The following is a 27,990-nucleotide window of genomic DNA, read 5'->3' on the forward strand; positions in this document are numbered from 1 at the left end:
TCTTCTATCTGATGGGAGCTGGTGAATCCATAGAGCTCTGCAGATATTGTATAATATTTCTGAACTCATAACAGCCAAGCTCCTGTATAAGCAAAAAATCATAAAGAGGCCATGAAGATTCATCGTTATGGTATTTTGAAGATATATTAATTAAATACTATTTTTGAAATGCCTTTTTGTTGATACCACCTTAACATTAAAGTCTTCTGGTTTCATAGTAACTCAGAAGATTCAGAATAAAAGTTACAGAAAATATCCATTTAGACCAGCATTTCCCAAAGTGTGGAAATTCACAGGGCATCCAGCTTGGCAGGGTTAAAGCTCTGACCAGTCCTGAGGTAAGGTAAACTGTTTAACTGCATTTAATCTAGTGTGTTCCAATCATATTTGTCCAAAACCCTTTTCTTCAAGTGATACTTGTTGACATTCTGTGAGTCATACATTGGGAAATGCTGGCTTAGGATAATTAGATACTTTATGCCTAAGAGAGGTTATGAAATGCACCAACTGTACAAATTAGAGTCAGTGGAGCATATGAGAGACAGCAGAGTGCTAGGTAAGAATACAGATCTCTGAACCAGAATGCCTGGGTCTATAATCCCAGCTCCTCCATTTATAAGAGTGTATCCTTGGGGAAGTTGCTTAATATGTCTCTGCCTCAGTTTCTTCATGTGTAAAATGGGAGTAATAATAATAATACTTCATAGGGTTATCACAAGTATTAAACAAATTAATACATGAAAAGCACTTAAAAATCATTGGCGTATCATGAGCACTCAACAAATGTCAGCCATTATTACTATGTAAGAAATAGAAATATAAAAGTTAGCCATAATTGTGGATTTATTCCTCTGGCAATTCATTTTGTCATTGTGGTCAGTCCGTAGACCACTTTATTGAAATACTGTGTGATACAATTATTTTTGCTAAATTGATTGCGGTCTGAGGACCTACTGTGATTCTCCCATATTGGAACTCAGTCTTCCCACCACCCTATTCTCTCATGCTACTTTTCTAATCAGGAACATTTAATAGATCCTAGTCAAGGTTAAGGTCAAATTTAAACTCCTCTGCCTGTATCCCATACAATCCATACACGATTTACCACTAGACCTCACTTGTTCCCAATATTTACTATTTAGTCATTCACGTTAGTACTACTTTCTGTGAGGCATAACACTGGGGGTTAGCAGGACTGGCTCTAGGATTCAGGCTGGCTGAATTCAAATTCCTCACTAACAGCAGCATGACCTTGGGCAAATCAGTTAAGGCTGTAAGGCTCAAAGTCTCTAAAGTGAGTATATTATTATAATTACCTATCCTTGTAAGACTGTTAGGAATTTTAAATGAGATATGTAAATAATGGTCTATTGATGGTGCTCAATAAATGGTAGCTATTATTATTTTGCCTCTGAACCCTTTATCAAGCCATGCACTCTTTGTGGAAATTTCCTCTACTCTCCACCCATCTAAATTCTGTATTTCCACAAAAGCCCTAATCAGGACCCAAATGCTTGATGAAAACTTCTTTTTTTAATTAATCCAATAACAAGTTAACTTTTCCTTTCTGCATTATAATCACATTTATTGACTGTAAGGTACAATTTAGCTTTTGCACACTGCTTTGTAAAGTTATTTATCTTACATAAATATCTTATTTTCCTAAAGTGATGCCAAAAAACATAAAGGTACTCTTGTTTTGCATCCCTCACAGTAACAGTGCATTGCTATTTTACAGTAACTGTTGAATTTCTACTTATTTGGTGAAAGGCTGAGGAGTCTATATTATCTTTTAAAAATTAAGGTCTTCTGAAACTCAGTAAATAACACCCTCTTTCTTACCTGAATCTTGAGCCTTTTGAGAAATAAGGCTGCAGTGTAAGGGATATGGAAAATGAGAATATCATCTTTATTACTAATAATGATGGTATTGCAAAAGGTGGCTTATATCTGCAGACAAGTGAGTTTCCAGAGAGTAAACAACCAGTCAGATTAACCCACCCCATCAGCAGGCAGAGTTGGTTTCCCTCTGCGAGGGTGTAGACTGTCCGTGTAAAACTTCTAGCATAGAGGAACACAGCTGCATTTGTGAGTCTAATGGACAGCCAGCATCCAAAATGCAGAAGACAAGAGGAAGAGGCTGAGATAGGCAAGATTGATTTCTCCTTGCAAATTCTCCTGTCGAATTAAATTATTCCTCCTCTCTCCCCTCCCCAAATAGAAGAGTGTGAGATAAAGGAGAACTTTCAGAAGTTTTACACTGGTGAAGCTCTCTTCTCATAGATGGAAACACTAAGAGAGGGGATGAAGCATTACAAAGAGCACATACTGATAATGATATTACTCCTAATAATAATAATAAATAACTTTTCTCTCTCTATCTCTGGCACCTAGCATGATGTCTCACAAAGAGTAGATGCTCGATAGAAGTTGTTAGGGACAGTGCCCAGATAAAGCCATATGCAATCAAAAAGTTTTCTCTTAAAAATATTTGGTATACCTTTGAGTTATTGGTTCAGATTAAGTATGATCTTAGGAACCAATGATGTCTTTTGTCTTAGACAAAAGATGCACTCTAGGATTTTGGATACACCATTAACCCTAAGATTATCATGAATCACTTTTTATTTATGGCCTTTGATCAAATATCAGGTAGGAAGAAGGGAACGGAGTCTAAACCAGTGATACCGTTTTGCCTAAAACTCTTGAACAAGACAATATCTGAATTGTTCTATCAAGGGATCAAATTAGCCATAGGCCTGCAACCGGTTTCCTAAGTGACAAGCAGAAACTGTACCTTACCACTTTGAGATTAATCATTTAAACTACATTACTGGGGAATTATCCATAAGAAAGAGCAGTATGATTTAGAGGCTATCAAAATTAAAAGGCAGAATGACAAAGCTATTTTTCAAGACATGAAATGTAGTTTTTAAACTGAGCGCTGATAAAATATCTAATTAATAATAATAACCATAACAACATTCAACACGATTGAATGCTACAATATGTTAGGCACTGTGCTAAGGGTTTTATAGATCATATTTCTTCTAATCCTCCTGCCCACATTTTAGCTAAGTGTTATTATTACCCACATTTTCCAGAGGAGAAAAGTGACCCAGCTAGGTAGCAACTTGAACTCAGCCTGTCCGTCCTTAGAGACTCCATAGCTCCCAAGGCATTTGACTTCATCTGGAATAGAAAACAAAATTAGGACAACTCCTTAACTTTATTTTAAAAACCATTAATTGGCAATCAAACCTCACATTCCCAGGGCACTAGGTTCTGACAGAAATATCCAGGCAGCACAATCATACAGCCCTGTTTTCCATAGCGCTTAAAGTGTATTAAATCAAAGCACACGCAGACAGTAATAAACGGTGCAAGCGGGAACGCTACAGTACAATATTTATTTAGGAATATAATGGATGTTCTGTCCCAGTCTTCAGAAAAAGGCTCATATTCTCTAGGGTCCTACTCTATTCAACAGGGTAACTTGGAGAGAATTTTCACTCAAGTGGTGTGGGCTAGGACACTGAACCCTGAACAAAGTGTTCACCAGAGCTTCTTATTTGTTCAGGCACTTTTCTGTGGAGTCTTCTGTTTTGCCTCCTTTTTTTGTTTTGCTTAGTTATGACCACTTTCTCACTTTCTTCAGGTTTTCTGTCCTACCACCCTTCCAAAGAAATTGCACTTTTTCCATTCCCAGCTACCTAGAAATCTAATATAAATTTGTGTTGATTAAAAAAAAAGAGAGAGAGAGACAATAACTTTTAATGTTTACTGAGAACTTCTGTGTTCTAGACTAGGGGTCCCCAACCCCCGGGCCATGGACCACTACCAGTCCGTGGCCTGTTAGAAACCAAGCGGCATAGGTGAGCAGCGGGCAAGCGAGCGGAGCTTCATCTGCCGCACCGCATCGCTCCCATTCTCGCCTGAACCATCACTCGCATTACCTCCTGAACCAACCCCTCTGCCCACCGCCCCGGTCCATGGAAACATCGTCTTCCACGAAACCGGCCCCTGGGTGCCAAAAAGGTTGGAGACCGCTGCTCTAGACATTCTTGTAAGCTGTTCACTTGTGTTGACACTTCTCACAACAGCAAAGTGAAATAAGTATTTCCATGATCCCCACTTTATAAATTGGCAACTAGGGCATTAGAGAAAATAAGAAAATGACCTAAGGCCGTTCATCTGGCAGAGGGACGATTCAGTTCTAGTTAGCAGACTTAGAATTTACATGTGTAACCATTATGCTCTGGCTCTACCCTCTCCTTCTTGTTCCAACTTCCTAAAGAAGGGGCTCTGGCCCAGCTTGGTCTAATGAATTTCAACCATGGGGAGAGGTCACACTATACAAGTAGCTGCTGGGAGCTGCATGCTGCTACCATGGCAATATTGCAGGGGCCATTCTCAGGATATGGGAGACCAAATACACTCTTTTTTAGGCAAGAGGTGATCATGATCAACTGCTTTATATCAGTTTTCATTTCCACTTCTAACAGAGGAAATCATGGAAATGAAAGCTAATCCAGTTAATTTTGCCCCTTGTACTTGTGTGTGTGTGTGTGTGTGTGTGTGTCTGTGTGTGTGTGTGTGCACACGCATGCTTGTGTAACTAGGTATTCGAAAAGAGAGTATCTTAAATGAATTTGGGGATTTCATTGTCCACCATTATCACAGGTAAATAAAGCTAGCTGTAAATATGATAAACTTGTAAACCTTAGGACCTTGGCAAGTTTTGACATAATTTTTTGGAATCTTTGCCTTTGGGATATATCTTGTCAAACGCTTGATGATAAATATAGTTTAAGTTTATTTTATATGTAACATTTATTTTAGATTCAAAAATCTCCTTGGAGCAAGCAACAAGTGAACAAATGTTTCAGATTCATGGGGGTATGGTCAGTTTAGACATCCTTGGAACCTTGGTTTACGAGAGACTGTTGCCTCCACTGCTGACCAGGCTAAAGTTGTTCAGTTGCATAAACTATAGAGCGCTGATTCCTGAGTAATAGAAATAGCATCATCATCATAGCCCTATCTCAGAAGCTTGTCTATTGTCCAGAGAAGAGAACATGCACAGCCCAGAGTAAACCCATACGCTCTGCTTCCCTAGCAAGCACTGCTACTCTGGATCTTTTCCTGATATAATCCACAGGCACCCCCCTCATTTCTCTCCTCAAGAAAAATACTATTCTAAACCAGTTTACTCCTCCACAAGTTTTTCCTATAGCTTCCAAGTCCAAACAGTTTCTCCCTCTGTCGAATTTAACAGATGCTTAATAAATGTGTCTAAGTAAATTCCTATGCCAGGTATCCCAGTGCCTCTCATCTGACACTTCCAGACAGAGAAAACAAACAAAGTAACTTCTCCTGCCTGCAAAGATAGACTGGTGTCCTGTTACACATTTTTTTTTTTTCCTATCTCAATCGCACTTACCACTATGCCTCGTACATTATAGACTAACCAATAATAATTCTTAGTTACCTGATCAGTAAGGGCTCAGCAATGTCAAATGTGTGCTTTGAAAATCTTCATTCAGTCTTTACCCAAACTTGCATTAACCCCGGGAAAGAGACAGGTCGTAAAATTCATGCACAAAAAGCCTGAACACAGACACTATTGTGCATGTGCTAAAGACGATACGTATAAAAGATTTTAAAAAACAGCTTTCTGATGCATCAGGGTTTAGGGGATTAAGAAAACAGAGCATGATGTTTTCAAGTTAGTCTTCCTTCCAGTTTGGAGCATTCTAAGATTAATGGAGAATGTGGTAATCTTTATTTCAAACCATTGACTTCCAATTTTAGTGTCAGTGTAGCAAGTCCTGCAAAGAAGATGGATATTATTACCCCTTTCAATTTTAGGAGCTGGTAAATCACATTGCTTGTTTTCAGATTAGCAGATGTTTGTCTCTGGGTATTGCCATGAGGAATGCTGTGCTTATTCAAATAAATAGATTCCCTGGCTGTGAATGATGATGAGCTTCACACATTTCTCCTGTGTCTCATACACACACATATATATACTCACAAGCACACACTCACACACACCCGCATATTCTGCATTCTTTTCTTTTTTTCTTGGAAAGTATGCAAATTACCTGAAACAATTTCTTATTTTCATAATCTTCTTCACTGTGTAGAACTGAAAATCTATATACATTATTTGTGGAAAAAAAATGTTCACTTAGCCAAAAAGAAGATGGGATTATCACATTCACATTAGCACCAAGGATGTCTTGGGACTGGGTGTGGGGTTTTCAGAAACCATAAGAGGGCCCCCCAAATGCTTTATTTTTATAACTAGGATTGCCTAACTTAAACATTTTCCTGTATATAATAATCTGTAACATGAGTTTTGTTTTCACTTGCAATATATTCTATCTCTTCGAGTACTGCTGTGGTGCAGGTGGTGGTGGGAATAGGGTGCTAGTTTCCTTTCACATGTCTGAGGAGATACTCAGCAGAAGTTTTCTCACCAAAAAGTAATTCAGGCATTTAGATATTTTTCAAGTGATTATGTCAACCAACGATTCACCTGATACCAATATGTACAGGCCACCACAAGTTTACTTCTAGGAATATCATCTAGGTCATATTTTGCTTCTAAAGTTGCAAAAATTATGCATCGTCTGTGTAAGCCATTTGCATTGCAAAATACAGCACAGTGAACTCTTTGCCATTTTCCAAAATTACCTAGGAATATACAATAGATGTATTCTTCCGTCAAAGCTGGAAGGATGAAAGGTTAAAATTTAAAGGACCCATGACGGTACTCCGGTTAAATAACCTAATGGCAAGTAAAATCTGGACTCCGGATACCTTTTTCCACAATGGAAAGAAATCAGTGGCGCACAACATGACCATGCCCAACAAGCTCCTACGGATCACAGAGGATGGGACCTTGTTGTACACCATGAGGTAAGGATGACTGTGTTTCCGTTCGTGAGTTTTTCTAGACCTTCTCTTTCATGTGTAGGCAGTCAACACGCTGATGGGCCATTGTAGAGCATCTGGTTTCCTGTTTTCCCTGTTTTTCAACTTTAATAATTATTCTACTATGAAAACTAAACTGGCTGAAATATTATGCAAGTATTAAAGCGTTAAGTAAAATGATTAGACAAAATGAAAAAAAAATTTACAATGTATAAGTAATGCAATATATATATATATATATATATATATATATATATATATATATATATATATCCATCCCCAATATGTTCTAATTCAATAGAGGACTTCTCCCTACTATTAACCTCGTGGATTCCTGCATTCCAGTAAGGTCTAGATTAAATTTCTAGAAGTTATCTCATGGTATATATCTGAAAATGTTTCTATTTAAAAAGGAGAAAAAAACCAGAAAATAGAAGAAGTTCAAAATTTTTATATATAAATTCATGTGGAAGTATACATTTTGAAGAAGTATATTAATTCACAATGATGTTAATTAGACTGAGAATATAAATATTCTTAATTTTGCTTAAACTGAAGACTACATATATATTTTTGCTCCATAAACATTTTCCCCATTTTGAGATTACTGTAAGCCCAGAATCTGGATACCAATCATTCATTTATGGATGAATGAAAGAAACATGAATTGAATAAAGGTTTGAATATTTTTAGAAAAAAAGTTGTTTAAAAACATTCCTATTTTATGAGAAATTAAGAATTATCCAGGACTTGCGACTTCCCTGGTGGTCCAGTGGTAGAGAATCCACCTTCCAATGCAGGGGACATGGGTTCAATCCCTGGTCGGAGAACTAACATCGCACATGCTGCGGGACCACTAAACCAGTGCGCCACAACTACTGAGCTCGCACACCTCAGCTAGAGAGCCTGTGTGTCGCAAACTACAAAGCCCACACGCCACAACTAGAGAGAAGCCCACGAACTGCAGCGAAAGATCCCACATGCCGCAATGAAGATGCTGTGTACCACAACTAAGACCTGACACAGCCAAAATATAAAATAAATACATAAATAAATAAAATATTAAAAAAATTATCTAGGACTCATTCTGAAGAGATGCAGTTTTTTCATATCCAGATGACTTGTTGGAATGTTGTTTTTATAGATCTGGCCAGCACTTGGTAATTTAGACCATCCAATTATTCCTTTGGTATGAAAAGGTAATAAAGGCAACCCCTAGACTTGGCGGATTGTGTTTCGAGTGGGAGTAGAGTGATATTTTGACTTTGGAGAAAGCTGCCAGAATTCCTAGCTTTTTATACCCAAATGAAAGAAAAACTGCTTTAAGAGCCACTTTAGATAGATGTTGGACTCAACTAGTAAAAGTGTAATAGGACTGAAAGAATGAAAATTCCAGAAAAGAGAGAAAGTAGAGGATCAGTGGACAGATGTGTTGAGAACTTTCCAGATCATCTAAGCAGGATCTATTTATATTTGAAATTTGAAATATTCTCCCCTTGTAAAATACCCTACACTTGTTTTTGAGCCTAAATCTAGTATCCTTTCCTGCCAGCTGCTAATTATCTAAGGAGGGATTTGTGTATACTGAGCAGTTTATCAGTTAATAGTTCCTGATATGTGTAATATTCTTTCTCAGTAACTAACCTATATCCCCCTTCTCCTAAATTTCTCATCACCTTTGCTAATGTGTTACCACTTCCCTGAATAGTTTGACTTAAGTATAAGAGTGTAATCATTAATTTACACATTTCATATTTACTTTAATTAATATTGTAATCACTTCATGATTTTACTTGTTATAAAGCCATCTTGCCACATTAGAGTTACTTAATAATATGGGTAAATATATCTCCTGAAAATTATGTGAGGAATTTGGGTGTAAATTTTCCATAGTTCCACCCAATGACATCAAATATATTTCAGTGAATTCCTTTCTTGACTACCCTTTTTAAAACATAAATAGAATTCACATTCACATTCCCATAACATAGGGACTAAAAAGAAGCTCAGCAGAGTACTGGCTTCAATTAGGCAGTAGATTTGTAGGTAAAACTAAATGGTTGGAATATAGTGAAATCACTTATAAAGGAGACTTTAAGTGAATGTCAGCTTCACAGAACCTGAGGACAGTTCCTCCCTCACCTATTCCTTTGTTGTCTTATGCATTTGGTGCTATATTAGGGAAGGGGGTGGGGAGAGATGCACTTAGGAATGGAGAAATTTGCCTCTCTTCCTTGTTATCCATGTCTTCTCAACCAAGGATGAATTAGTATTATTGCAAGTATTTATTTGCTTACATCCCATTTTATTCTCAAAGGATTTGCTCTGGTAGGTGGATTAGTTGATGATGCCTATTTTGGAAAACTTTGGTAATCTTTGGTAATTATCTTTTGGTAATCTTTGGTAATCTTTGGCCCATCATACAAAATCAGGTGTCACCTATTTTCTCAAAACAGACCAAAAAATGGATAGAATCCAGTCATTGTTGTAAATAATTCTTTATATTTTTTATTTTATTTTTTAAATTTTATTTATTTATTTTTGGCTGCATTGGGTCTTCGTTGCTGCGCACAGCCTTTCTCTAGTCGCGGTGAGCAGGGGCTACTCTTCGTTGTGGTGCTCAGGCTTCTCATTGTGGTGGCTTGTCTTTGTTGTGGAGCATGGGCTCTAGGTGCGTGGGCTTCAGTAGTTGTGGCTCATGGGCTCCATAGTTGTGGCTCGTGGGCTCTAGAGCGCAGGCTCAGTAGTTGTGGTGCACAGGCTTAGTTGCTCCGCGGCATGTGGGATCTTCCCAGACCAGGGCTCGAACCTATGTCCCCTGCACTGGCAGGTGGATTCTTAACCACTGAGCCACCAGGGAAGTCCAATAATTCTTTTTAGATCGTTTGATTATTAACAGTTCGGTATAGCATTGCCATTTGTGTTTGTCTCTCCTGCTTTCTTAATATATTTGCTATAGTTAATAACATCCCACTTGTATTTATCAGAAAGTATCTAATCTATAGGACTTTTGTTTGTATCCCATATTTCCCTTAATCGATAAGGCTGACGGTGAGAGCTGAATGTCCAATGCATTTGGAGGATTTCCCTATGGATGCCCATGCCTGCCCACTAAAATTTGGGAGCTGTGAGTAAATTTATTTTATTTTTATTTTTATGAGAGGCATGTCTTTAAGCAAGAAACCTCCAGTTAGTTATGAATGTTCAAGAGACAGATAAAGAACATCAAGAATATTTAAACAGTGATTTACTGCAAGTGCTTTCTATAAGTAATAATCTTTGACTTCACTTTTTAATATTTTTTCAGGAAGGGGTTATTCCCTATCTGTTGAACTAGAAGGAAGGGATTTAACTATTTAGTGGAAAAATTCTATTTTTGTTCAAGTAGTATTCATAAAAAACCAAATGGAGTTTGGATGCTTATACCTCATAGATAATATCTTCTTTCCAATAAATGGAGGTCACTGTTTTTATTTTATATCATTACTGACATTGGTTTGTTCTTAAGAATAATTTGACTTGTTTATCAAATGGAAATATTGGTAGGTGGCAAAGGACAATAATTAGGTCCTCTTAATAATGAAGCCTACACCCAAAGATGATGCTAGAAAAGAATTTACTCTAATTATAGTCTTAAAACAGTTCTAGATATGTTTGGATATCTCATGAAGTTCATGTATATATGAATGCTTTTGAAGCTATCTTAGATAAATCACCTTTATGATAACTTTCAGGGTTTCTGCTACTTGAAAATATGCAGGCGCACACGTTAGAGGAGCCCAGAGAACGGTGGTCAGCAGAGTTAGGTTCTCTTGTCTTCCTCTGCTTTTCTGCTTTTGATTATAGTGTGCATGCATAAAGTGAGGAGGAATAATGTATTCCTGGTTTCCTGCAGGGGAGTTACGTATAAGGACTGAGTCAACCTCTTGACTAACCTAACCAGCTTTCTGTTCTCACTAGACAGGCAATCTGAGCAACTATTTTGGTGAAGGTATGATTCACAGAAGAAAAATAGTGGTAGTGTAGGAAGACAGCAAGCAAAGAAAATAGCAAAGGGCCTTCGGGTTCCTAGCAGCGCTAGTCATGGAAAGACAACTTTCTCTATTTATAAATCTCATTCTATACTGAAACCCAAGGGTAGACTACTTCAAAAACTGTCAGCTAAACAGGCCTTTGATGATAACTCCCTCCTATCCATTTTCTTCCCCAATTTAATGTATGTTCTATACCATGAACTATTATTTTTTTCTGATTACCGGTTCCATTTTTAACGATAATATTATGTATTATGTGTTACTTGTATGCCAGGCAGTGTACTAAATATTTGTATATGCATCAGCTCATCTAATCCACAAAATAATCTTATAGTTAGGGATATCATACATCATAGTTTGCCTGAAACAGTACTGATTCATGACTAAATCCTGGTATAACTAATAGTACCTCCTTTTGGCTTCAAAAATATATTGTTTTAGACAATTAATTTTATGTTTAGTATATTAGTTAGCTCACTCACTTTTAAGCAGTGAGTATAGCTTAAAAAAGAGGAGTTTATATTTTTATACAAGATATATGAAGGTAAGTGACTGTTGGTTAATTGCTGGTTAGTTCAGCATCTTAACAAGGATGCTGTCTTAAGACGTCCTTAGAAATTCTTCCTGATGACAGAATGGTTGTTGCAACTCCAGCCATTGCCTCTGCTTTCAAGATGAAGAGGAATAGTGGGAAAAGATGAAAAGAGTAGTGCCTGTGTCAAAAAAGTAAAATCTTTCCCTAAAGACCTAACAGGTATCTTCTCACATCTTATTAATTAAAGCTGTGTCACATGACCAATGCTAACTGCAAAGGAGGCTGGGGAAAAATATTTTTAACTAGGCACATTGTCATCCTGAAGAAAATCAACAGTGAGGAGAAAACAAATAATGTCTCATATAAGAAAACTGAAATTTAAAGAAAAACAAGTAAGCTGTTTTCCACCTCAGAGCCTTTGCACATGCTCTTTTTTCTGCCTGGGTTACTCTCCCCTTGGTTTTTAGCATAGCTGGTTTTATTTTTTAAATATTTATTTTATATATATATATATATTTTTTAAATATTTATTTATTTTTTTGGCCATGCCTCACAGCTTGTGGGATCTTAGTTCCCCAACCAGGGATCGAACCCTGGCCCTCGGCACTGAAAGTGCCGAGTCCTAACCACTGGACCGCCAGGGAATTCCCCGTGGCTGGTTTTATTTATCCCCTACATCTCAGCATAAATATCGGTTCCTAGGGCCTTTCTTGAAGCCCTTATCAAAACTTGTAGGTGCTCCCATCAGTCTTCTTGATCACAATACACATTTATTTTATTTTATTTTATACTATTTTTATTTTTTTTTATACTATATTTTATTTTATACTATTTTTATATTATTTTATACTATATTTATACTATATATACACATTATTTTATTTTATACTATTTATACTATTATTTTATACTATTTATACTATTTATCACAGAAATAATTATTAGTTCTGTTAACATTGTTATTGTCTGGAGACTGCAAACACCATGACAGCAGAATCTATTCTGTTTTACATTTCCTAGCACAGAGCCTAATACAATGTAGGCACTCAATAAATATTTATTGAATGGATAAAGATGATAATAATCAGGTTTTAAACGCCCCTTCAGTGTTTAAGCCTCAGAAATGATGGCCTCAGAAAAGAGGGTTTAAGGACTGTGGGGAATGAAACCTCAACATCAAAGACTTAATATTGAAGAATAGGCTCAGAAGGCACATGCTCAGTGGAAGGGAACACCATGGAGAATTACTGTTGCCTGCCAGTAGCATGGGAAGATGCAGCAGTGGTCCATTTATTGTATAGTCATTTCTCCAACGTGGCCTAGTGTATTTCAGAGATAAAGAAACTGGGGCAAAAGTGAGATAAAAATGCTTTGACCCAACTTTTAAAGCAAACACCTTGCCAAAGTATCAGAGAAAATAAGGAAAACATAAGCAAGATGATTTCACAATAATTTAGTAAAGCACTATGTAATAAGTGTTCATGAGGTCCAGAAGCAACTTCATCCATATGTTGATAAGAACCAAACCTGGAAAAGCAGATGTTTTCCTTACCACTCGCCATTAGATTCTGATTGTCAGTGCTACATTATACTTTCTGCTTGTTAGGGATAACACCCTCTGTATAAGGCCAGATAACTCAAACACAGTATATATACATAAGGCAGCTGACATCTTTTAACTGCTTTCTGAGGAATTTACAAAATAAGGCTTTGATTCTAGAAGAAGAGATTCAGATTATATTCTGACAATAAGGTCTAGGCAAGTGCTAGACGTAGTCAGGACATAATAAATGATCATTTCCTGACTGATTATCAAGCAGTGTCTTATAAACAAGGAGAAAGGGATAAATAGAAATTCAAAAGAATTCTGAACAATAAATAATTCTAGAAATTATTTGGTGTACCTGCCTCATACAAATGGAAAAACAAAGGCCCATAAAACCGAAGTGACAGATGCTCTCCTGATACTGTCTATGCCGTCGTTTAAAAAATTTTTTTCTTAAGTAATCTACTGATTTATTTGAAATCTGAGCTTAATGTTTTTGACTACATAGCTGAAGACTCTTTCTAACCTTCTTTTCTTTATGCTAAATACTGTCAAATCAAAAAAGTTTTCATAGGACCTACTTTCCAGATATGGAAACAAAGAAATAATAAGATATATCGCCTATTGTGGAACTTTAGGTTGAGCTTTTAGGTGTATCTGTCTTCTATATTTAAAACAGCAAATTTCATCATGTGAATTTACTCTTCATTTTGGAAGATTTCTATTGAGAGATGTAAACAATGAGTAATCTCTACCTTCACAACAACAGCATATTTATAGTAGATTTCATACACAATGGAGTTTCTAAAAATTGCAAGAAATGAGACCCTGAATTATATGAAATGAGAAGTCGATGGTAACACATTTTTCTTTTCCCTCTACAAGTAAATTAGCAGCCCATTGGCAACACATAACAAGGTATAAAAAGATAGGGTCCAGGGCTTCCCCGGTGGCGCAGTGGTTGAGAGTCCGCCTGCCGATGCAGGGGACACGGGTTCGTGCCCCGGTCTGGGAAGATCCCACATGCCGCGGAGCAGCTAGGCCCGTGAGCCATGGCTGCTGAGCCTGCGCGTCCAGAGCCTGTGCTCCGCAACGGGAGAGGCCACAATAGTTAGAGGCCCGCGTATCGCAGAAAAAAAAAAAAAAAAAAAAAAAAAAAAAAGATAGGGTCCAGCCACTGTTGCTAATGACAGTGTGATAAAGTAGCAAGAACTCTAATTTTTACGAAATGACACAAGGTTTAGAATTGGTTTCATCAATAGTTACATGACCACCAGTTACCTTTGCTCGGCTTTTGAGCATATATTAGAGAGTCTTTGCCTAGAAAATTCTTACTAACAGCAGTGGAGTAGAATGAATGCTATTCTATGTTCTTATCTTGGTTTTCCCAGTAAGTAACTATGCACCCTTAAACAAGTCATTTAATGTACCTGTGCCCCAGCTTGCCATTTGTAAAATGAAATAAACTATGTGACTCTAAAAGTTCTTCCCCATTAACATTCAGTGATTCCAGGTCACCATAAACCCAGTATGTCCTCTTTGGTAAGACCCTTCCACTTGACAAACAAGAGTTTATCATGACCAGAAAAACATTTTACTGAATATAGGTACCTACAAATTTTAAGTGATATGGTTCCTTTCAAATGTGTGCTCTGGCCTCTCCAAAGGGATTTTTTTTTTCAATAAATAAAGTTTTAGACCCTCCTATCAAATGCAATCATGCCACTATATACAATTCTGAAATGCTTAATTTTTTTTTTGTTTTTTTTTAAGTCAATGAGATGTGTTAAGTCAATGGGAGAAATCCTTTCACAATGTATAATAAATCCTCACGTTGTACACTTCAAATATCTTACAGTTTTATTTGTTAATTATACCTCAATAAAGCTAAAAATAAATTAATAAATAAAAGACTACTGCAGTTAAAAAAATTTCAGTGAGGACCACCACAATTAATAAAATAAAAAAGGCAATGACGATAAACTCCAAAATTATCTACTGTCACTCTTACATGTTTCTGAAAGAAGCCATAACCACTAAATTAATTCCTGTATATTCTCTCAAACTTCTGAAAAAATTTGTTTAAAAAGCTATCTGATTGCTAGTTGGTTCAGGAATGATGCTGGAGCAGATAGGATACCCACATAAAATCTGGGGAATACTAGCTACATTTTTCTGCATCAATCACCCAGAAACAAGTGGTCACTCTAAAGAGAATGTGGTTCAGAGAATGAGGGGCACGGGCTCACATCTGGTTTTAGGCAGCCTCATGTTTGTGTGAAAAGGCCACCATTATTTTACATCTCATAGTATTGTAGTTTGGACAAATACAAATTTGGACAAAGTATCCAAGCCAGGTTACCATGGGGTGAGGGTTGTGTCGAGCAGGGACTCATTAAGACTTCTGAGCCAAAGGCATGTTTGCCTTTGAGGGCCATTCCTCCAAACATATATATTAAAAATGTATTTTCATTTTTATTTTCTCTTTTAAATTTTTATATTTTATACGATGTTAATAAAAAGTTTGATTATATTCATTTTTTTCTTCTGATTTTAAAAGAAAGTGAAACATGTCTGTGCCTCCTAGGTATGGAGCCTACTGTCCCTAATGGAGAAGTTGGCCAAGGGGTAAAGCTTTCACCATAAGGCTAACTTTTGCTATCATATCTCACACTCAGAAGCCCTGGAAACTGTTTTTGCTACTGCGATATCCCTTCAATGTTTATCTCTCTACATCTAAACAGAGGAGAATAGGTACCACCATTACAACCTAAATGACGTGGGTGTTCTGTGACTAGAAATCAGAAAAGCTATGGAATTCCTTCTCTTTCTCCTTCTCTGTCTCTCTCACTCTGTACATCTCCCGTCTAACCTTCCTGAATTAAAGATAAGGATTATGACCTAACTTCTCCTATAGGAGGATGACTAGGTTAAAGTGTTACATGACAAATAAGAATGACTGAGAAGTAGAAAGAGCTGTACGGTCCTCCTCCTCCTCTTCCTCAGCATCATGAGAGTAAATATCTATGAGAAGGATAATTAATTAAAAAGAAAGTAAAATCACACACTTTAAAAATGGAGATATCACCTCACACCAGTCAGCATGGCCATCATCAAAAAATCTACAAACAATAAATGCTGGAGAGGGTGTGGAGGAAAGGGAACCCTCTTGCACTGTTGGTGGGAATGTAAATTGATACAGCCACTATGGAGAACAGTATGGAGGTTCCTTAAAAAACTAAAAATAGAACTACCATATGACCCAGCAATCCCACTACTGGGCATATACCCTGAGAAAACCATAATTCAAAAAGAGTCATGTACCAAAACGTTCATTGCAGCTCTATTTACAATAGCCCGGAGATGGAAACAACCTAAGTGTCCATCAACAGATGAATGGATAAAAATGATGTGGCACATATATACAATGGAATATTACTCCGCCATAAAAAGAAATGAAATTGAGTTATTTGTAGTGAGGTGGATAGACATGGAGTCTGTCATACAGAGTGAAGTAAGTCAGAAAGAGAACCAACAAATACCATATGCTAACACATATATATGGAATCAAAAATAAAAAAAGGTTCTGAAGAACCTAGGGGCAGGACAGGAATAAAGACACAGATGTAGAGAGTGGACTTGAGGACATGGGGAGGGGGAAGGGTAAGCTGGGACGAAGTGAGAGAGTGGCATGGACATATATACACTACCAAATGTAAAATCGAGAGCTAGTGGGAAGCAGCCGCATAGCACAGGGAGATCAGCTCAGTGCTTTGTGACCACTTAGAGGGGTGGGATAGGGAGGGTGGGAGGGAGACGCAAGAGGGAGGAGATATGGGGATATATGTATATGTATATCTGATTTACTTTGTTATAAAGCAGAAACTAACACACCATTGTAAAGCAATTATATTCCAATAAGGATGTCAAAATAAAAAAAGGATGCTTAGTAAAATTTCCAGTGTTATCACATTTATCATGACCTTCCCCTGGCCTGATATAATCTGGACCCAGGCTATTGCCTCTAACCTCATTTCAACTCTTCATTCTGGCCACATTAGTCTTCTTGTTCTTCGTTAAATATGTCAAGCTTTTACCTGCCCTGGAGGAAGAAACTTGTTAGCTCATCTATCCAGAGTACCCTTCCCCAAGACATTGCTCCCTCTCACATTTCTGTCATGTATTTGTATAAATGTCATTTCCTCAGTGAACCTCTTTGAGTCCCTTACCTAGAATAGGCCCCATCCCCTCCATTCTCTATCCTCATATCTGTTGTATATGGCTTTACTGCATTTAACACTACTTGAATTATGTATTCATTAGCTTCTCTGCTTTTGTCCCCACTACTGCAATGCATGTTCCACAAGATCAGGTGTTTGATATGTTCACTGCTGTATCCTCAGCAAGGTACTCAGTCCTTTGTAGATGCTTAAATACCATTTGTTATGAGTGAACTGATAACTGAATGAATCAGGAAAATGCGTCAGTTTTCCTAAACTAAGGGATATGGGCTCTCCTTTCCTAGGCTGACCTCTGGAACCATGTGTTAGAAAATATGAAACTGATAGAACACACCAACTAACTAGGAGAAGCAAAGCGGCAAAACACATGGACCATCTTCCATTCTTTCCTTTTAGATGCTTACACGAGAGCGGAAGTTGTTTATGAGTGGACCAGAGAGCCGGCACGCTCAGTGGTTGTAGCAGAAGATGGGTCACGCCTAAACCAATACGATCTTCTTGGACAAACAGTAGACTCTGGAATTGTTCAGTCTAGCACAGGTGAGTGCCATTTAGTTACTTTAGATAGGGGAGAAGGACCAGAAAAAGTTTTTGTAAGAATGTGCAAATTCAGTTAAGTCCCTCAATGACACAAGTAGAGAGAGTGAAAATTGCACTAAACTGGGGAACAGTTGGACTGGGAACTAGTATAAACTCTATAGACCTGTGACCTTGAATTTGACATTTAATGCCTTTTGGTCTCTGGGAGGTTTTGTTGTTGTTTGTTTGTTTACAAAATGAAGAAGTAGTTCCATGTGATCAGGGTAGCATTGTATTTAGACATGTGAACTTTTGGAGATGAATATACGGGTTAAATCCTTATTCCTCCAGCTTGCCAGTTAATTGTGGTCACCTCACAGGGTTGTTGGAAGGAATGAATTAAATCCATGAAGAGTAATCATCACACTTCCTGGCACATAAAAAACTCTTAATAAATGTTAGCTATTAATATCATCTAGGCCCCATTTATTGTCATGATTCAATAAATCTTGGTAAATTTCTAGCGGCAATCATTACGCATAGGATACCAAAAAGCCTTTTTTTCCCCACAAATCCATTTGTAACTCTAGCCAGGGATCTTCTACAGCTAAAATCTACACTGATCACTCCATTCTGGAATTAAAAGTAGATGGACCACCATCCTTCTTGGTACTGTAACTGTTTTACCAATGAAATACTCAGAATTAGATCAGATACTATGAAGCAGCTGTATCTAAAATTTTAAACTTTTGAAGTTGCTTCAAGAAATAAGATGAGTTTAGTTATGCATGTATCCCTTTTGTGACTGAGGGATATGTGATCATAGGGTCAGATAATTATAAATAAAATTTGGATTCTAACAATTAGGAAAATGTACTCCCTTAATACCAATATTTTTAATTATGTTCAATTACTGAAAGCTTAGCAAGGATCAACAATTTTATGACTGTATCTAAAATTTGAAATTAGTTCATTCACTTTGATTTGTAATTCCTAAAAAAAAGACAATTAAGTGATATGTAAAGGCAGAATTGCTCTTTTTCTCAGGAAAATTTCTTCCTTACATTTCAGACTTTATATTAGGACCATGATCATTATAATCTGACCATTCTAAATTCAAGTAATAGGTCAATATATCTTACTTTGATTATTGGATAATTGCTGCTTAACAGGATCTGTCTTTTGCTTACTTTATAGCATCCATGGCTACTATAGAAGTTGAAATATTTATATTTCTTGCTTTGAAAAATGGAGAAGATTTTCCCTCAGCTTTGCCTACCTTAGAAATGCACATGGCATAGTGGGAATGTCTTAGGCTTTGCAGTGAGAAAGATGTGGGCTCAAGTCCTAGTCCTGCCTCTTAGAAGCCTGGTGACTTTGGGAAGGTCATTTATCCAATTAGAAACTCTGTTCTCTTCTAATATTGGCGAGTCTGTAATTTTGCATTAAAGATGAGATAGTATAAAACGCTAAACAGAGTATTATACAGTAGATGCTCAAAATGGTGTGCAATAGCTGTTGCTATTGTCCTGAAAATATCCCCAAACGTGAAAAATACCGAAAATTTTTCTTCCTCACCAAGTTATGTTGGAAAAGATACTAAAATGAGCAGTGCTTACTTTTTAAAACTTGAATGCTATTATAAACTGGATATTGTGGCAGGTGCTACAGTCAATGATAGACAAGACATCTCTCGCTCTCATGAAATCTGAAGTCTAAAGGAAGACAGACAAACACAAACTATAGTTATCAAAATGGGTGGTAAGTGTTGTGATTAACATTTTTGTGAGGGCAAGTACGTGTCCGTCTTCTGTATCCCTATGATTTACTACAGTAGATGAAACAGGAGGCACTAAATAAATATTTTGAATTAATGAATAAAAAATAAATGAATCCAGCCTGGGTAGTCAAGGAAGGATTGCTGCAGGGGTTGACTTTCATTTTGTCAATCTGTATTTGTTGGGATCCAAGTAATCACTATTCTAGGCCCAGGACATTCAGAATAATAGACAAAGAACTTCCCCTCAAGAAATTCTCTCCCTACTATCATTAGAATGGAGGTTAGAGGATATCAGGGAAATAGTAATTCAAGTGCAGTAGCATGCATGCAATAGAACAAATATATACTACGGTTGCTGGGAGGAAGGAGTGCTTCCATTCTCTTCTAACGCTAGTGAACTTGGTGTGTCACTGTATCCCTCTTTATATTCTAGTTCCCATGTCTGCAAAATGAGTGGCTTAGTCTTATGAACTTGGAGACCTGTTTCACTTTTGGTTTCCTAAATCAGCCTACCTATATTCTTGTTACTCAGAAAAGATATACAGTCCCAAAAGGGCAATAGGAGAGAAAGAGTGGTCCAACCCACCACCACCAAGCTGGCTAGACCTCATAAGTTAGGCTCATTAAAAGTCATCATTTCGTGTTAGAGCTGCAAGTTTATCTGTACAAAATAAGAGCTTTTCCTTGTCATTCCAATAATGGATATGGGGGGAGGTGGGGAGGAGAATAAAGAGCAAATTCTCAAATGTGGGAGCTCAGTTTGACGTATGTTTTCCCCTCCACACTAAAACCCTGAACTACCCTTCCTCTGGGTCTCCTTTAGCTCATCAAAAATCCACCTTGTTACATTTCTATGAGAAGAAACAAAGATCTTTTGTAAGGTCTTCAATCCCATATTTCACAACTCCTACAGAGCCTTGCAAACATTAAGATAAATGACATTGAGTGCTATTATCTCCCTGTTTCTGCCAGAAGACTAGGAATGGTGGCAGAAAAGTACACACACATTGAGAATGATTAGATAAAAAGCATCTTCTCTTACCTTAAAATTCTCTGTGGGGAGAGAAGCAATTCAGGTCACCTTCTAGAAGGTTAGAAGGTGTTTCCCCGCTTGCGTGCAACCAGCACATGTGTGAATACTCACTCACACACACTACCAGTGACCTCTTTCAGGTCAAATACCTCTAGATCACTTCAGTGCCACAGGAGGGAAGATATGAGGCTCAATCCAATACTTGGATTTTTCTCAGTGCAAACATATTAGAGGGACAGTCCCTTCATTGGAATCTGCCATCAGTTTGGGGGAAAAAATGAGTTGGAGACTTAGTTTGAAGTGCACTTATTCACCTGGCAGAGCAAACTTGTTACAAGGACACAGAAGGATGAGTCTAGTCAGTTTTCACATCCGATGCAATTCTCTGTTATCCATTCATTTATTCGCTTATTCCTTCAACCATTTGCTCATTTACTCTGTTTGACACTGTGATCGGGCCTGGAAAAGAGAGGTGAAGGACCCGTAGTTCCTGCACTCAAGAAGCTCATGGTTGAGTGATGTAAGTAGCTAATACGCATTGCGTTGTTCTAATCCTTACAACAGGCCGAGGTTGTAAGTATTATCATTATCTCCATTTTACAGATGGGACATAATTGAGGCCCAGAGAGGTTTAATAATTATTCCAAGGTCACACAGCTAGGCAGTGGCAGAGCTGGGATTTGAACTTGGGAAGTCTAGCTATAGAGTGTGTGCTCTCACACATGACACACTAGTAATAGGCAAGATAGACATGTGAAAATGCAACAATGTGGTATAGCATGGAGCTTAAGGGGTGGATTCTGGAGTTATACTGTGAGGTTTTGAATGTTGGTTTTACCACTTATTAACTGTGTGACCTTTCTCTGTTCATCTTTTCTCTTGTACTACTTGGAGATGATCAGAGGATCTACTTCATGAGTTACTGTGAAATTGAAATGAGAAAAATGCATGTAAACTGCTTACCAGAGTATCTGACATGTAAAAATTATATAATAAATATTAGATATTACTATTAATAGTAATGATGAAGTTAGTACAAGAAAGCTACATGATGACACCTAAGAAGACGTCATTTCTTCTTGAAGTATAAGGGAAGGCAGTTTGAAACTAGACCCCAGCCATGGCCCCCTGACTCATTCTAATATACCACAATATGCTTCCTAAGGAATTCTTTAAGGAAAGCCCACACAAAAATTATAATTGTAATTAAGGGACATGACAATGTGACTTACACAGAAATGCAAAGTTGTTAAATTTGGCATTAGGTATAAGAATAATATCACGGCTATAAAATAAGAAGAATGTAATATAAAATGCTTTTTTTAAAACACAGTGATGACTGGAAAGTCATCATATTTGCCTAAGTCAATAGACAGGTGTGATCAAAGGAAACGTAGGTGAGTTTTGTCTAATAAGAATGTCTCTTCTTGGGCTTCCCTGGTGGCACAGTGGTTGAGAGTCCGCCTGCCGATGCAGGGGACACGGGTTCATGCCCCGGTCCGGGAAGATCCCACATGCCGCGGAGCGGCTGGGCCCGTGAGCCATGGCCGTTGAGCCTGCGCGTCCGAAGCCTGTGCTCCGCAACGGGAGAGGCCACAGCAGTGAGAGGCCTGCGTACTGCAAAAAAAAAAAAAAAAAAAAAAAAAAAAAGAATGTCTCTTCTTTGTGAACGACTTTTGTTTATCCTTAGAACAGATGACCAGGGAAAATTATAGGATCCTCTTTCCTAGAAACAGTCTTCTCTGGATGAGTTAAGGATGACTCTGCAGGGTTGAAATGAATGAGGAAAGCAACAGTTTTCACTGACCAGGGAGCAATAGTGGTGATCGACATTCACCAAAGGAGCCTCAGGACTTCTATTTTTGCAGCCTAATACATGATCTCCAGAGAAATAATAAAACTGTAAGACGTGAAAACAGGTTTGTAGGAGGGAGGATGGAGAGGGAAACTTACATAGTCATCTGGTCAACCTAATCATATTTCAGATGAGGAGATAGGTCCAGAGGGGTTAAGTGGCCTAGAACTATAACCATTGTTTCCTTATTTCTATTTCAGTATTCTCTGAAGCAGATATTAAAATACCAGCCCCTCCCTCAATGACATTTTTTATTCCTCATTCCTTTGAAAACGGTAGCATCTTAGAAAACATAAAATTTAGAATACTTGAAAGGAAAGTGATAGCTTTACATGGAATAAGTATCCACTACAATTTTGTTAAAGAAATGAATGGAGCTAGAGAATCCACTTCTATCCTTTCTACCTTTACACTGTAAATCTGCATGTGACTCAGACTTTTTTAGAAGAACTTTCACATCTGTTATTTCATATTATCCTCACAGCATCCCAGGAAACAGTTAAGTAGCACATTATCATTTTTACTGAATAAATGAGAAAACTGAAGTCAAATAAAGTTAAGCAAGGAATTTACTCTAAGTAACCAACATTTAAGAAAGTAAAGGATGGAAGCCAGATCTAAAGAAACCCTCAATGCTGCTTTACAAAATTATATTCCTGCTTCTTTTCTTCTCTCTCTTTAATTTTGTATTGTGATGTATAAGAAATATTGTCACATCTAATTTACAAGCTTCCCTCAGGGTTACATGATGTGAAAGGATATTTGAATTACAATTCTTCTAGACTGTTAAATCAGAGGGAAATAATTTGACATGCTTAGTACATAAGCACTTGATGTCTAGAGATACTCTTTCAATCCAATTTACATGACTTTTTTGGGGTTTTTTTCTTTCATTTTTAAATGATTACAATGTGATTCTGATTTTGCCGCCTTTTGCTCTCCTTATTTAAATGTTATTGATGGAAATAATAAATAATATAGAATAAGAATAGATAAAAGCTTTATTTGCGCCAATCTGTGGATTATTTATTTTACTGCGCCAATAAGAATAGATAAAAGCTTTATTTGCGCCAATCTGTGGATTATACACAGATTCAAGAAGTGCTCAAATTGTGCTCTACCAGACTACAACAACGGGGGAGGCTTACAAAGGCAAAAACTGCAAAATTACATAAGCTGTTTGTCAGAAATTATAGATGGAGCTGGCAAGAAGTAAGGATGTTTATTAAGCAAGGGTTGGTTGGGGTCCGAAATGGATGCATAGTTACATGGGGAGAAATTGAGACCATAAGGTTGCAGCTGGCAGCTGCTAGCAGATATTATTTTGAGAATGGCTGGTGGTGTCCTTGAGTCTGGTAGAGTTCGGAAAATTGAAATTCTCAGTGATACAGGAATATATCTGAAACCACATCCACAGTGGCCACCCAGATCCATTTTGGATGCCTGAACCTCAGTTATTCCATTTAGATTTTTAAATGAATTCTTTTCTTTAATGGTTAAAGTCGATGTACAATACATGCTTGACAGGCCACAAGACAGGCTGTTCTGGTTAGCAAAAAGTATCAAGCAATTCATGTATAAGCCAGAATGACTTCCCCATGCCTCAACATGTGAAAATTTCTTCCATCAACATTTTGTACCAAAACTTCTTAGATTTTGTTTAATTGAGGAAGGTGACGTCAAAAGATTTGAAGTTTTCCTCTACTTTTTCTAATTTGTTAGTGAGGAAGTGGTTTATAAAACAAATATAATGTCACATGATAGCTCCTCCAAAAAAATAATCTTTGCAGAATCTTCCCAAAATGTCACATTGTGAACAACAAAAGATGATAATGGAATATATATAGACATTCACCTTTCTGACATTATGTGACAGATGGAATTTTTTCTTTGAGCTGATGACATTTTGCAGGCTACAATTGAATGAATGGTTAGGAATGATAATGCGTACTCCTGGGAGGTGAGATGTAACCTGACTATATCTACCCAAGGCTACATTTTAGCAGAGTCCCAGGAAAAAAATGTGTTTTTTTGCATTTTTCTCAAATTTGCATCACTTGTTTATTTCAGATGACCTTGGAGACATTATCCAAGTTATCTACAGAAAATAGAAAAAAATTAGATAACATTTTATTCACCTTTCAAAAAAGAGATGCTAGTGGATGTTAATTGCAATGAGTATTCTTAAGCCTCATTCATCCCTTTTCACCATAGGTAGGTGCTGAATATCGAGGATATGTAAAGCCATGCTATACTCAAAGAACTCTCTCTCTTCTTAATTAGCTTTCGGTTTGGTGGAGGTGTATAAGTACATAAATAACTAAAATTAAAAGTATATAATATATTGATAAGTGTAAACAGAAGCTGTAAATAAATTTGAAGTTACTTAATATTGATCAGTAAATGGCAGGTGTTATCATTAATAACAATCATGAAAACATAACTGAATGTATCGATGATTTCCTACTATAGAGAGTACAGGGAGCATTTCTTCTACCAATAATTCTACCAATTCTGACTGGAGAAACAAGAAAAGAAATGGAGAAAGCAACTAAAATTTATTTTAAAACTCTTATGTAGAATGATCTTCACTAGAGCCCTTATTCTGTATCCTCCCCACAATATACGTATCACTATTTTATAATGAGGAAACTGAGGATCAGAGAGTTTAAGGCTACACAGCAAGAAAATAGCATATCTGGGTTTTGAACCCAAATTCATTTGCTTCTAAAGCTAATAAAGTGTCCCCATACAGTACAGTTCTTCCTCTTCTACTATGGACTGAGCCCAGCCCATAGATGAACAAAATATTCGGCTATAGAAGAGGTCAAGTAGGGAATTTTGTTGATCAGATTACTGAGATATGAAAATGTGTGGTGAGACATGAGATGTGATACTGAAACACGTGTCAGAGCTAGGATGTGGAGCGTGTTGGGGATTGGTTAGGGAGTTTGCTTGTTAGTATGTAACACTGGAGACACTGTTGATTATCACATTGTGGGAAGGGAGAGTGGCTACAAGTGGCATCTAGTGGGCAAGAGGCAAGGTATGTGGCTAAATATCCTACATTACACAAGACAGCTCCCACAATAAACAATTATCCGTTCTGAAATGTCAGTAGTACTGAGGTTGACAAACCCTGATGTGGATAATGGGAGTCCATCAAGGTGTTTTAAGGTATGTACGTATGCTTTAAAACAATCACTCTGACCTCAAATTTAGGGAAAAGTGTAGTTTAGGACATGACTGGAGACCAACAAGACAGTTCATAGATTATGGTAGATTTACATTGTAAATCTGCAAAGGAGATAAGAGCAATGACCATGAGATAAGAGATAGACTGAAAGATACTGCACAGGTGAAATTAAAATTGTGATGATCAACTGATTCCTTTCTCTCTCTTTTGGAAGTCCTACTAACAACCAAGGATTAATTCCAGGTTTTTATCAATAGCCTGAGTGAACAGACAGATGAGAGTGCCATGAATTTAGAAATGGATGCTAAGTGGAAAAGAAGCCCTGCTATACGCTAGTCATTATTTTTTATGGAAAAGTTTAAGTAATATCACTTTTGAACATATTTAGTTGGTGATATCAATGAAAAATCAGTATCTATGAGATGTCTAGTAGATATTCGGAAATACAGTGGTTTTTGAGAGCAATGTCACTTAGAGATGTAGATTCCCGCAGCCATCTGGATAAAAATGACATTAAGAGCAGGGGTGAGAAGGAAAATTCCTTATTAGAGTCAAGAAAAAAATATAGAGATGATGACAGCTAAAGACAGAACTATAACAGGAACCTCTGCATTTGCTTTGCAGAAAGATGAAGATTAGTGCCCAAGAGACAGGAAGAACTCATAACTCTCTGACTGAAATATCCAGTGAGTTAGCAAAAGAAACTGAAAATGAGAGCTAAAAGGAGAATGTGAGTCTAGAGAGTGCTATCAAGATGGTAGGGGCAGTCAGCATTGCTTAATTTTTAGTGCTACAAAGAAGATGGTCAGTGGGTTTGAAGATTGAGATCTTTAAGACTGAGATGTTCAGTTATGGATATTAAGAGATCGTGAGCAGTTTTAACCACATTATAGGGGCTGAAGCTGGATGGCCATGAGCTGAGACATAAATCACAGGTTGAGGAGGGAAAAGTTTGAAGTTGAAGGGAAGGAGGAAGTTAGAGAAATGTGAATACCAAAGACAGCAATATTTTCTTAGTAAGAATACACCTATTTTTCTCCTACCCACACACAGATAACTAAGTATATATTCAGAGTGAGTAAAGCTAAAAACTTCTAAGACTTGCAATTAAGAAATAACATCAACTAAAAACAGAAAACACCTCCTACAATTTGGGCTGTGTGTTTATTTCTTTGGGCCTCTAATCAAATCAGACTTTGACATATATGAAGACCATGGAGAGTGCCTAGCTACTCCATTATTTCCCAGACTGGTCTAGGAATTGAGACAAGTTCAAAAGCTACTGACAAATAGGATTTTTCTGCCCTCACCTTAAAGAATGGTTTGTGTGAATAGGTGGGACCTGAAGAGTTGCATGTTTCGAAACCTTCCCAGGTGATGGTGATGAAGGTGTTCCTCAAAACAAATTCTGAGAGTTCTATCACACTCTTCTCACCTTGATAATCAGGGTAAGCCAAATCCAAGGTCAGACAGCTACTGAAAGAAAGTGCAAGAGCTGGAATTCAGCTCCCCTGACTTGGACACCAAAGCTGCTCCATTAGACAGCCTGACTCTTTTCTGCAGAGGACAAACGGGTGTCTTCTAATCCACTGGTGTACACCATCAGGATCTAGCACATTGCCTTCAGGGTTATTAAAGCCAATCTGTAAACATATGCTCAGATTTGTCTCTTAAATGTATCAGGTACCGGGATTAGGACATAAGAAAATCGATGAGATCTCTGGCACATCAATCTCAACCTCAGTGCCATTTTGGTGTTTGTTTTTTTTTTTTTAATTTTTATTGGAGTATAGTTGATTTACAATGTTGTGTTAGTTTCAGGTGTACGGCAAAGTGAATCAGTTATACATATATCCACTCTTTTTTTTTTTTAGATTCTTTTCCCATACAGGCCATTACAGAGTATTGAGTAGAGTTCCCTGTGCTGTAGAGCAGGTTCTTATTAGTTATCTATTTTATATACAGTAATGTGTTATGGTGTGTTTTTTAAATGTCTCTTTTCTTTCCTGGATAAAAGCTTTTCTCTCCAGGAACCAGATGTCACATGGATAAAGGCTATGTCTAACCTCCAGGTTCTTGCTGCTGATGGAAAAACTCACAGATAATTTATTTTCAAGGTCAAATTGCTCACCTTACTGTCTGTTTTACCCTCCAGGAGAATATGTTGTTATGACCACTCATTTCCACCTGAAAAGAAAGATTGGCTATTTTGTTATTCAAACATACCTGCCATGCATAATGACGGTTATTCTCTCCCAAGTCTCGTTCTGGCTCAACAGAGAGTCTGTACCAGCAAGGACTGTCTTTGG

The 27,990-nt window shown here is 37.3% G+C and overlaps 1 protein-coding gene and 1 long non-coding RNA gene across 2 annotated transcripts in view; one reads left to right on the top strand and one right to left on the bottom strand.

Annotated features, from left to right (window-relative positions):
• The window catches only part of GABRA1 (gamma-aminobutyric acid type A receptor subunit alpha1), a 55,158-nt gene that overhangs the window by 16,765 nt on the left and 10,403 nt on the right, over positions 1 to 27,990 (top strand). Inside the window, exons 4-7 of the mRNA XM_004310638.4 lie at positions 6,707 to 6,927; positions 9,987 to 10,069; positions 17,695 to 17,838; positions 27,837 to 27,989. Coding sequence (XP_004310686.1) covers positions 6,707 to 6,927; positions 9,987 to 10,069; positions 17,695 to 17,838; positions 27,837 to 27,989 — 601 coding nt within the window. The remainder of the gene's footprint in view (positions 1 to 6,706; positions 6,928 to 9,986; positions 10,070 to 17,694; positions 17,839 to 27,836; position 27,990) is intronic.
• Positions 2 to 27,967, bottom strand: LOC141278225 (uncharacterized). Its single transcript, XR_012330573.1, has 3 exons — positions 27,908 to 27,967; positions 3,096 to 3,192; positions 2 to 82 (listed from the first exon to the last, which is right to left on the bottom strand). It is a non-coding gene; the product is annotated as an uncharacterized lncRNA (long non-coding RNA).

This window comes from Tursiops truncatus, chromosome 3, assembly GCF_011762595.2.
Source record: "Tursiops truncatus isolate mTurTru1 chromosome 3, mTurTru1.mat.Y, whole genome shotgun sequence".
Taxonomy (NCBI): domain Eukaryota; kingdom Metazoa; phylum Chordata; class Mammalia; order Artiodactyla; family Delphinidae; genus Tursiops; species Tursiops truncatus.